This window comes from Barbatula barbatula (assembly GCF_947034865.1).
Source record: "Barbatula barbatula genome assembly, chromosome: 6".
NCBI classification, from domain to species: domain Eukaryota; kingdom Metazoa; phylum Chordata; class Actinopteri; order Cypriniformes; family Nemacheilidae; genus Barbatula; species Barbatula barbatula.
This window is the reverse complement of record NC_136765.1, coordinates 23,820,148-23,832,274: the sequence shown is the minus strand read 5'-3', so window position 1 is coordinate 23,832,274 and position 12,127 is coordinate 23,820,148. Positions and strand designations below refer to the sequence as shown.

The 12,127-nt window shown below is 39.0% G+C and overlaps 1 protein-coding gene across 1 annotated transcript in view; it reads left to right on the top strand.

The window, feature by feature from the left end:
* The window catches only part of npas3 (neuronal PAS domain protein 3), a gene marked incomplete at its 3' end in the record, with an annotated part of 208,956 nt that overhangs the window by 190,871 nt on the left and 5,958 nt on the right, over positions 1–12,127 (top strand). Inside the window, exons 7-9 of the mRNA XM_079459342.1 lie at positions 5,809–5,927; positions 9,036–9,229; positions 10,651–10,757. Of these exons, the coding sequence (XP_079315468.1) occupies positions 5,809–5,927; positions 9,036–9,229; positions 10,651–10,757 (420 nt within the window). The remainder of the gene's footprint in view (positions 1–5,808; positions 5,928–9,035; positions 9,230–10,650; positions 10,758–12,127) is intronic.

Here is a 12,127-nt window from a genome sequence, read left to right as displayed (position 1 = left end):
CATATTCATCACCCAAAGGAAAATTCGGATTTATTTAAAAGTTTAGAAATTATTCAGATTTTATCAGACGATGTATTTGCGTCAGGCACCTCTCAATATATCATCCAGAGAGCATCTATGCAAAACCTCATATATTTGGGTTTGACTCGATCTGTCCTCACAAACCGAACCGATGAGGAGTCCAGGTGAAGTGTACCTGTCAGATTGTCTGTCCCCTCCTGACTCTTTTAGAATGTAGGGCGCAGGGGTCATGGAGACGGTCTACAGAGAGCAAAGGCCACCGACCGCCGGTCTTTTAGCTGCTAATGGGTGTTGAGGGACATCTGGCAGGTGGTTTCGTTCCTTCTGCTTAAACGTCGTTCATCTTCTAGTGTCACTCCGGTGCCACTTCTGCCACAATCTGTTTGTTGTTCTCTAAGCTCAGGTGTCCGTTCATCTGTATTCTCGAGATATCTCGTGAATTCCCGGCGATGTCCTTGTGACCTCGACCATCTTCTCCCAAACTTATTCCATGTCTGCCTGCTAGAATGCAGCAACTGTTCGGAGTTCGGATTGTCTTTTACTCCGTGACCTTTCCTCTCGTCGTCCAGACGGACTGCTCTTCACCTCTGCGGCCTGTGTTTCTGTGTATCGCTCAAATGAAAAAGCACACGTTGGGAAATCAGGATTTAGTTTGAATGAAATTTCAGTCGAGCCTCTTTCATCGTTCAGGAGATTGGATGGGAGTTCTCGGTTGTGTTGTTTATTTGAGTATAAACTTCAAATTGGATAGGAGAAATAAAATCAGAATCACATAATATATATGAAGAGTGTGGAGGTGTAGAATAAAGATTGATTGTAGAGGTAACATAATCTTTTTCTCGGGAGAAATATCTGAGACGTAAGTTTCCATTTGCTCCCCATTTCATCTCATTAATGTCTAAGAGAAATAAGTGAGATATTAAATAGGTTTTTATTACAGGATAATAATTTCTTTTGCATATTTTAGCATCACTTTCGGTAATTACACCTAATAGATTTATTCACTTCCACATTAGGAAAAACAACCATGTGAAAGTAGCACAAAAATAGTGATTCGTCTTTGTTGTGTATTTTTTATTTCATTTATTTTGTTAACCACAGTTTTTAGTTTGATTATTTATGAATTGGTTATTTAGTTTGGTAATATGTTGGATATATAGTTTGGTTATGGCCTCTATAAGTGCCATCCAACATTTTCCTCTAAAATTTCTATTTTTATTAGTCACCTATTTTTATTAAAAGTTATTTCACTTTAACGGCAAAAATTATGTAAAAAATCTATTCATTGCAATTAAAGTGAAATCACTGAAACTAAACATAGGAACCTGAAGAAACAATTCAAAGGTGCTTTTGCATCTGAACTCTTTATATTTTATTTTTCGTTAAGAAAGTTTAAGTCATATATAATGAAATGTAAATTTTAAATATTTAGACCTTGTAGTAAGCAACCCCCTAGCAACACCCTAGCAACCTCCAGGGTCATCCTGATGTATAGCCTAATGTATAATGCACTGTATACAGAACACCATAACTGAACACTGTTTTTTCATCCACCTTGAAAGAAGACTTGCAGTAACATAAATATTGCTTTGCTATCCCAGCACGCATCTGATTCGTCACGAAGTAATCAAAAAACAGACAAGGCACTGCAAGAGCGGACAAAGCATTTGAAGCTGACTTACTGTATAGACTCACACTATATCTGTAGTTTATTCACAGGCTTAAAAGAGAAGAAATAAGGCATTATTCAGTGAAGTCTGGCATGGATTATTTCAAAGACAAATAGAACAATGTAAAGTTTTACTGCATGCCATTTATCTTGAGGGCCCGAATGCTTCCTTCTGCATTTCCTCTTCCTGTTTTAGTGAACATATGGCTCCAGTTTAAGCGATGCAACTTCTCACATCTTGCAGTTTTCTTTTGTGTTTCTTTGCACATAATCGTTGTCGCTCTTCATTTATTTATAGTTTTGGTCAGGAGTGGTCTGAAGTTGTTTCGCCGCGCACATATTTGGTCTGATCAATGATAAACATATTCTACGGAGATTTGCTGGGTGTACTTTACAGCGAGTGTCATTTGTTTCACAGTTCAGCTCGGTGACATCTCAAACGTGCGCCTGAGCCCTTTACTTGCCAGGGAATCCTTTTTCATTATTGCTGGATTAAATATTGATCAGAGTTTTAAGTGTCTCTAACGGCGGCTTGCGTATAATATATTGCGAGCACCGCCATAAAAGAATGCATTACAGAAACGCAAAATTATTTATTTCGTAACCAGATCACACGGTTCTTTCACATGTGCATCGGACGCACCAAACATAACTTGTTAGCCAAAGCGGTGACAAAGAGAAACGACCTGAATTGGGAAGTGACCTATAGAATAGATAACATACTCCTCCTGTACTCTTGTAGACGCCCATAGGGGCGGCGTTGAAAAATCACCTCCTACATCTCGATACCGCGCAGGCCAGTGGACCAATTAGCACAAAGCTGTTTGAATTATACATCATTACTAATGTACAGAGCAAAACCCTTATCCGTTAGACCCGCTCGAGACAGCCCTGTTCCTCACAGCGTGCCTGTGAGACCAGCAGCCCACATGTTTAATCTTGATTTATCTTTACGTTAAACTCCTGACGTCCTGAATTGATACTAATATTTAAATAAATGTAAATTGAGGAGGATTAGCCGGAGTATTTGAGCTTTCCTGAGGCCTATAAGTCATGCGGCGAGTGTGAACGCGTTGGCTGTGTACCGCATGGACTGCGTGTGACGAGGACCCGGACGGACCTCCGGTCTGCCAGGCGGTTATTGATGGTCAACACTCCGCATAGAATGTAATAGTTTTAAAATCTCATCATTTACTCTCAGACACATTCATCCACGAAGGTTTCATCAAGAAAATGAATCCCAAAGCCTTGCAGGTCATAAATTTACCTGGGTCGGACACAAATAATATTTTACTTTAAAAAAGTCATCTCAGGTGTTGTCGGTTTTATTGGAGGAACAGATTTTTATAGTGTAGGATGTTTTATTTTTAAACTCTACAAGAACAAAGTCTTCTGTCGTCTGAGGACTTTCTTGTGTTTTAAGGGAATCAGGTTTATTGTGAGACTGTTAATCGAACATACAAAATCTCTGTCAGAACACACAGCAGATTCCCTTAATTTCATAGATTCACGGAAGCCCACAATACCGCTACAAAACCATCCATGTTAAAAAAATCATATGGTAATATTATGGTACATGGTGCATGTTGTCTCATGATGTAAGATTTTTGCATGTCTGTGTTACAAATCCGTAACTTTTTTGATTTGTCTTTTGTGTGCAGATGTTTTACAGTGTTTATCGGATTTGTGTTCACAATAAAAGGAGCATAAGAAAGGACACAATGCTTTCCATACGATCCATTATATAGATGTGTTGGAGTTTGTGGTTATGTTTTTTTTGCCTTGATCGATTATAAAATATCTCCTGACGTTAATCAGCATATCTCAAGTGTAAAACATTGTGATCTAACTTTCTACACTCGATTGTATTTTTATATTTTGCCGTAATCGTTTATTCGTCTCCGGCTAAATGGAGATGCCTATATTCCCAGTCTTGGTTACCGCTCCGTCGCATGTACACAGTTAAGAGGGATGTTCTGGAATTCTGCGCACCGCTCTGGCAGGAAGAAAAAATGTCTGTCACGGTTCACATTCCCGTCATCATCAGCACAGAGAGGTCGCGGAGGGCACGCGGCAAGCGACCTGTCCGTCCGAGCGCCGCACGTTTTAAAAAAGGACGGCGTATCTTCACTCCCGTCTCATTCTTAATGAAAACTGCACGTTCCAACGGCCTCTGATCTTGTGTTTTAGCCAAATAGAGCTCAACGCTTGACTGACAGCTCTGATCTAAAACATTTAAGTGCAAGTTTTGATCTCTTTGCCTTTGATTAAAACTAATGAGCTCATTTAATTCAAAATGGAATCTCTGATAAGAGAAATAAGGTTGATGTGATTGGATTAGAGAGGCAAATTAAACTCTTAGAGCTGAAGTTTGTGCTTATACAGTGTATTAAAAAGCTGTTGGCATATTCTTGTGTGTTAGATGATGAGAAAAATTTCATAGTAATTCATATTTAATCAGAAGAAATGAAATGACTAAATATAACATGGCTCTGCCTTTTCCCCGAAGTGATAAAGAACTAGTTAGATTTTAAATGACATTTAATTCATGTTCTCGGAAAGAAAGAGGGATGGAGAATAAGAGGCGAGAAAGAGAGGGAGAAGATAGAGAAACGTACAGCGGTTGTAACACGCGAGTGTTCATGTTCGTGTGCGTTTCCATAACTACTGGCACTTTTATGTCCCTTGGGATTTTATTAAAACTGACAGATTTCAACTTATTACATTGAAAAAACTCTTACCATGCTTTCATCCTTTATTCTGCGTCTTTTTTTGAAATATGAAGTTCAATCATAAATCTTTTTACATTTAGTCTGTATAAATACAAATGCATTTAAGTGGTAGGCAGAAATGCCCGATTCCAACAAACCCTATTAGTTAAAGAATGAAAATTGAAAGATTTTCCCAAAAATGAAAATTCTGTCACCATTTACTCGCCCTCAAGTTGTTCTAAACCTGTAGAAATGTATTTGTTCTGTTGAACACTGAGAAAGATATTTGGAAGAAGACATTTTTGTTAAGCACAAAATTAGATATTACGAAGAATTTAGGAAAGCAAACGGTTCTGGGTGACCTTTGACAACCCTTTATATTTTTCCTGCTATGGTGGTCAGTGATGTCCCAGAACTAAACTAATTCTTTGCAACTGCCCGCATGAGTTTTTATTATTTCACTGCAGTTCGTCAAAGCCGGATGATCCGTGTCTTATTGCATCTGATTTTCATTCGTCTGATACGTCTGTTTGTGGTTCCCTCTTGATTCAAAACCACCAGGGGAAAGTTAACTACAGTACACCATGTCAGACGCTTGTTCGTGTTGAATGTCATGCTAAACGTGGCATTCGTTTAGCTCTAATCAAACGTGTTATGGCAAATTTGCACAAACTGTTTATCAGGTGTCCTCGCAGTAAGATCAAGAAATCTTTCTCTCAGTATGCTGTCAAATGTACCATTGCTCATCCAGGCGTTGGTTACATTATTTGATGCTTTCTTTGAGATGATATATTATAACGGGATTTTTACATTTTCTTGTGAGTGCTTGCTAGTTGTGAATGCTGTAAGATACCCTGTTCTTTGCTGGCTTTGCGTGAAATTATGGAAGTGAATACAACCTTACTGTAAAGAGTTACATTTGTCATTTTCCGTGGCATGTTCCTTAGATTACCATTACTTGAACATCAAGGTGCAATGAGAAAAACAAACCTAACCGGCAAATAAAAGCCATAGTGATCTGTTAGCAAAAATGAGTTATACTTGAGGAAATAAGACCTTGCTTCATTTTCTCGTTTCTTAATTTACTCATTACTGAGGCAAATATGTCCAACTCTGGCCCGGTGAGATTTATTTGCCATGTAGAGTTTAAAGCAATTACTGTGTTTAGCCGAAGCTTGGTTTGATGCTATTAGTAAATACAATTAAAACATTGTCAGAGTTTCATTAGCACCTTCACTCTTATCAGGTTGTACGGTTTCATTAACTGTCTACCTACTGATGATAGAAACTCAATGAGAAGCTATTGCACTAACGCAGTTTGTTATCTTCTCCTCTCCGGGGTCTTTCTGTGAGTTGTGTGTTGGTTTGGTGATGTAGACTGATAAAAATGTGTGTTTGTTCCTGCAGTGGAGTCCAGCAGTCCCAGTCTTCTGTCTCCAGATAACACTCTGGAACGTTCCTTCTTCATCCGAATGAAGTCCACGCTAACCAAGAGAGGCGTCCATATTAAGTCTTCTGGATACAAGGTGAGACCCTGTGATAACTACATTTATAGTTTTATACATTTGGCATATTTACGTATTAGCGACAATACATATTCGTTTTCTGTAATAACTTTGTTTTCGCAAGATATTGCGAAAATTCATATTGTCGTATATTTATCTTTGCATTGTATGAAATGTACCTATATGTTTTATTAAAGGGATAGTTCACCCAAAAATATGAATTCTGTAATCGTTTAAAATGATGTCTCCCACTTTTGTCATTTCAAACATGACTTTCTTTCTGCCGCAGAACAGAGAAGAAGATATTTTGAAAAAAGTTGTTTACTGGACGCCATTTACTTCCATTGGTTTTGTGTCTGTACAAAAGATGTGAATGGGGTCCAGTGCTGCGCGGTTACCAGCTTTCTTCTAAATATCTTCTTCTGTGTTCTAGGGAAGAAAGGAAGTCATGAAGGGAGTAAATGATGCATGAATTTTCATTGTTGGATGAACTTTCACTTTAATGCATATTAAAGATTATTTGAGTCTGCTTATATTATTGTAGTCTTCCAAATGTGAACTCAACATTTACATTTAGTCATTTAGCAGACGCTTTGATCCAAAGCGACTTACAGATGAGGAAACATTGGAAGCAATAATAACATTATAACACTCTTAAAGAACCAAGACAGCGTTTAGATTCACCTTCATTTGATCATGGAGAATGCCACTGATGTCCCACCGCAAACTAAAATATCCATTTTGACATTTTTGATCAATCATATTGTTTATAAAAAAGTAGATTATTTGTTGTGGTTTTGTCTTTGAGCAAGAGACTGATATCCAACCCCCCCCCCCTCTGCTTTGGTATCCATCTGGACGTAGATTTGATGCAAATAAGCGTGAAGTCGGGGAGCACACTAACCCATAGCATAAATATTCACACATGCACATTCGCATACATTACCGGCCAGACAAGGACACTTCTTATTGCATTTACTCCAAATTAAGTCAATATTTGTGTTGTTACATAATACACAAGTATGAATTTTGCATGCAGCACAGCGGCATCAGGTGCGAGAAACGAAGCGTGGCACGCATCATGGCTGTTTATATCTCCTCTTCACTTTGGAGGTCAAATCAAAGTGAATTCTTCTCCAGCTTAGACCCGTCTTTTCTTTTTTTTCGCCCGAGCGTCTCGACTCAGTTAAAGCACTCATGTAAAAGCACTCTATCATTACTCGTGCCGTATCGCATTTCAAAAGCACTCCAGAGAATCCCCAGAAACAGATGAATCTTATTTCTTATGTATACCTATTCTATATTCACCGCCGCGGAGACGGGCGGGAGGGCGGGGATGCATTGTGTGCTGAACCATGAATTATAAAAATTGATCCTTTTGTTATGTTGGCTCGTATTAAATTGAGATATGCTATGCGGCTGGCTCTCGCCGCGGCCGCCGTGACCCCTCGCCATGTCAGCTTGCATTTAGAAGCCTGAGTATTTTTAAATGTTTTGCCACTGCGTGTGATGTTCTTGCCAAGAGCGTTCCTGCAGCAATTCACTGGCTCTCTTTGTGGCAATTACTTCAAAAGTTGTATTTTCAGACGAACTTTTTGATGCCGTTCGCTTTGGGCTTAAGAAAGGATCATTACCATTTTGTGTGTTTTTAATACAGCTCACTGTTTATTTATTGAATGGGAAAGCCGGGAGTGTGGATCGCGGGGGTGGCAGCGTGTTTTTTCTGGCGTGGCACGGGTTTTGCCGGGATCGGTGCGCAGGTTCAATCATATCGGGTCGTAATTGGACATCACCTTCTGATCGCGGCGTGCTGTGATGTCTTACTGAAACTTGGGAACAGCTGCATCGGGCGTCTTTGTGACTGCCAGTTCTCTTGTCTGATGCTGGGATAACGCTCTCATCTAACACCAGAAACTCACAGCTTTTGCCAGTTCTCGTTCTGATATGCGTCTCAATTTTTCTGCCGTGCCAAGATTTGACAATTTAAGAACTTTCCTGTTCTTGCTTAAAAGATTATTTCATAAAAATGTAAATCCGTTTAAAAACATATGAGCTCTGTTTCATAATACACTTGCTGTCCTCTACCTACATAGTCAGCTGACTTTTAAGGTAGCATCCTAATTTTGACGCGCATCTTATGGTCAAGGGTTTTTAATATCTATTGATATGAATGCACAGGAATAGTCATATCATGGTACATTTAGATCATTTGGACAGCACACTAGGCTTCCAACGAGATCTAAATTTCATCTGACAAAATATACTTTTCCACCTAAATAAAAATGTGCATGGCAAACAGGGATTTCCAGCTGCTATCGAATGTGACAGACGTCATTGAAGTTTAGCGTAATCTATAACTGCGCCCTGATTCGCGGATTCCTTTGAAATGTGTGAAAGTTAAAACAAACTCTCTCAACTCCAGACCCGCAGCTCAGAGTCGCTGTGTTTAGTGATTGAGGCAGTCAGTTAGTCCCTGCGTTTGGGGTTGCTTGTCCCTCAGTGGAAGCGTACAAAGCTTCAAAGACCCCCGGCGGGCACTCTGTGACTTCAGGGGCCGAGACTGTCTATATGAATGATGCTAATAGCATCTCGCCAATCTCTGAGGTGAACCAATGAAAGGATCGTGTCAGAAGTTTAAAACACTACAAAAACAATCCCCTCCAGGTTTCCCTGGGTGATTAAAATGGATGGCTCCGAAAAAGAACATGGTTGCCGATCTAGTCAATGCATCCTCTGGGCACAATGGGCTACAAAGACTTAAAAGCATGACAAACTTTAAAGCCGGAAAAAAGTCATTAGTTGGGCCGCCTTTGTTATCTCTCAATTATTTCAGAGTGAAACGGTTCTTTTTATGTTTCTTAATATTTTTATATTCAACTAGTAGAAAACCAAAGAGCCTTGGTTTGGATATCGATCTGTTGTTCTCTAGGGTGAATACACAAGTACATACTAGATTGGATATAGTTTTCTGTTCTTTCAAATATCAAGTTTTATTGTTGACATTTTTTTTTCTTCTCTGCTCTGTTTTTGCTGTTTACAATGTGTTGTTTTTCCATCATTCTTATTTTCTTATACATTGATAAAATAGACCCCCATTGAGTTTGAATCGATTATATTTCTCTTTTCAAGGTGATTCACGTTACGGGCAGCTTGAGGATAAGAATGGCATTAACGCACAGTCGTTCGGTACCCAATCAGATCATGGGCATGGTTGTGGTCGCACACGCGCTCCCTCCGCCCACCATCAACGAGGTTCGGATCGACTGTCAGATGTTTGTTACTCGGGTCAACATGGATCTCAATATCATCTACTGTGAAAACAGGTAATTTACACTTGAATTGATGTTTGCACTTATTTTAATTCAACGTTATTGTTTATAGTTGACATATTTGCGGATCTGCCCCAAATAAAAAGTGAAGTATTGGACATTTATCTAAATTAATCTCTCAATTTTGTATTTAAAATATAAGTTTTAAATATTGCATTATTTTAGAAGCATCTGTAGGAGAGAAACATGGAGTTCATAATGAAGCTGTCTCCTCCATCACAATTCCTCAAATGACCGAATCTATCCCACGTTTGAAAAGAACAAAGAAAAAAGCCGCTTTTGTACCTACAAAACATCTGCGGATCCACCGGTGCCCCAATAAATCAGAACATCTTAATTTGGCCGGGCCTGGAATTAAGATATTAGTTTTATTTATATCTCCGGGATTGAAGTCATCCAAACGTCTGCTCAAATTTTTAGCACTCCGGTGCACTTAACATATTTATGAGAGAATGGAATGGAGCCAAGTCTATAGTGGAGTTATCATCGCAGCCAAAGCCTGCTTTTAAATGGAGGTGGATAGAGATCGGTTGGGCATTTTCTTATAGCTTCTGTCCTCTGATCCGTGTAGAGAAGGACTTAGCGGAGGCTGGAGTCAAAATGGTCTCAAAATACACCGTTAATAGTATTTAGCCTGTTTAATGGCATTTCAGCTTTTTATCAAATGTTCAATAATTCTGCGATTTTTAGATTCAACAAGTAGTTGGTAAAGCTGCAGTAGGTCAGTAAATATTACATCTATAATGAATGCTGGCTGACAGCTTGCCATCCCAGATGGAAACGTTTTAATGAATAAACTCTGTTTCGGTCAGCTTACAGAATGCCTGTTTCGCTAAGAAACCAGAGTGTTTGTTTCAGCAAGATTAGCTGAAAGAAACCGTAGAATGTGATCCAAACCCACAAGCAAAAAAAAATTCCCAATACCTTATGAAAACATTATTTCTGAATGATTTAGACGATCCACTAACAACATAAGAATAATGTTTCTATACCTGAAGTTTACAACGTTTAGCAATGATACATAATGTTCATAAAATGTTCTTTTAATGTTTCTGCTTGAACTTTAAGAGAACGTTTTGAAAACGTCAGCCTGAGAACGTTCCCTGTTAGCTGGCATGTAGACGACGGTTTCATCGGATCAGACACAGACCCGATTGGCTATCACAAGTCGTGATTTCCATGTGAAACGTATTCAGGAGGAAAAACATGTAAAGAAAGATTCGAGCGTATTTGTGGGAATAGATTTGAATGTAAAAAAAAGGCTTGGGTGATTGGAGGAGAGAGGTTGAAAATAAAAGAGGGCTTGATGATGTCATCTGAAAAAGAAGTGATTTGGAAAAATATATATATTTGAATATATATTCAGAAAGTAAACATGGCCAATTCTGATTTCACATTAACCGAATCCTTTCCAGAATCAGCGACTACATGGACCTGACACCTGTGGACATCGTCGGGAAGAGATGTTATCAGTTCATTCACGCAGAGGACGTGGAAGGCATTCGGCAAAGCCATTTAGACCGTGAGTACATCTGCTCCCGAATCTATCCAATCAATCTGTGCAGCCACCCAGCAGTGCCAAAAACTACAGGACGGTTGTTAAAAAACAAGATTCAGTGTCCTTACAAGCTTTAGTAAGACTCATTGATCACCGGTCAATGACACTGTAAGAGCGCGATGCGTTACGTGCCAAAGCTAGTGTAATATGTTCCCAGCAGCCCTTTAGTGTAATGGGACAGCGGTGTGACAGGCGAGATTATCCATGATAGCGCTTCGTCTCATAACTGACCATGACGAAGAACGCTTCCCTCTGCCAGATGGTATTCAAACAAACCTTGAATCTTTCACAAGGAATAGAACACGGCTGAAGATCTCTGTTTGACGGAGAAACATATTTGACTTTTAAGTCAGAAATGAGAAGGCTTTTTATTCACCCTCACGTTTGAAAAGTGTACTTAATTTAACTAAACCATTAATTCGCTTTCTGGGAACACAAAAAGTAGATTATAGATTATGGAATATAGGTCATTATTCATGGGAAAGTTTATCAGAAAGTGGTGATGTGCAAAACTTATTTCATTTCATTAGGGATGATGCAATTCACGATCTCAGGATACCATTCATTCACGAAAATGAGTTTTACAAAATGAGACAAATTAGAAATGAACAACTGCCCTTTTATTACTTCTCAAATGATGCACATTTTTTCTTTGTAAAAATAAAAATATATTTTATGTAAAATAATAAGAAAAAGGTATAATTCAAAAGTCTCTGTAATATAAACAAACTAAGAAGTTGTCAGTGCTTTTTTTGGATATTTTACATTCAAGAAATATCAGTCATATATGTTTATTTTAAAAACATCAGTCCATCCAGTAATTCCTTCACGAATCTGTCAGATCTCAAACTATAAATGATCTGGATGCAGTGGTTGAGATCTCGCCGGAGAGGAAAATAATTAGCGCAAGTTGTGTTGAGCACTTTCGTGACACCTCTATGGTGCTTTTTAAGAGCCAGACAGCCCCGGTCCTTATTCATTTTCATTTTAAGCTGCGTTATCTTTAAAAATCCACTTTTGTGTTCCGCAGATAATCGAAAGTCAAACAGCGTTTTGAAACGACGCCGGTAAATGGCGCCAAAAGTGTCATTTTTGGATGAATTATGAATCGCTCCTTTAAGTCGCTCCTCTCGATGTGCAGGCGCTACATTTCGAGTGCGTTTTTATGTCATGTAGTATTCATCCAGGCCGATCCGCTGGAGAGCTCTTTGAAGGTTCCTCAACCTTGCGTGCGCTCCGCTTTCATCCCGCTCGGCAGGAGGGCTGCTGACCGTCTGGAGGAGCGTTCAAGCTTTTTGAATATCCTAAGTCATCTGTTTAGTGTGTTTTGGCAG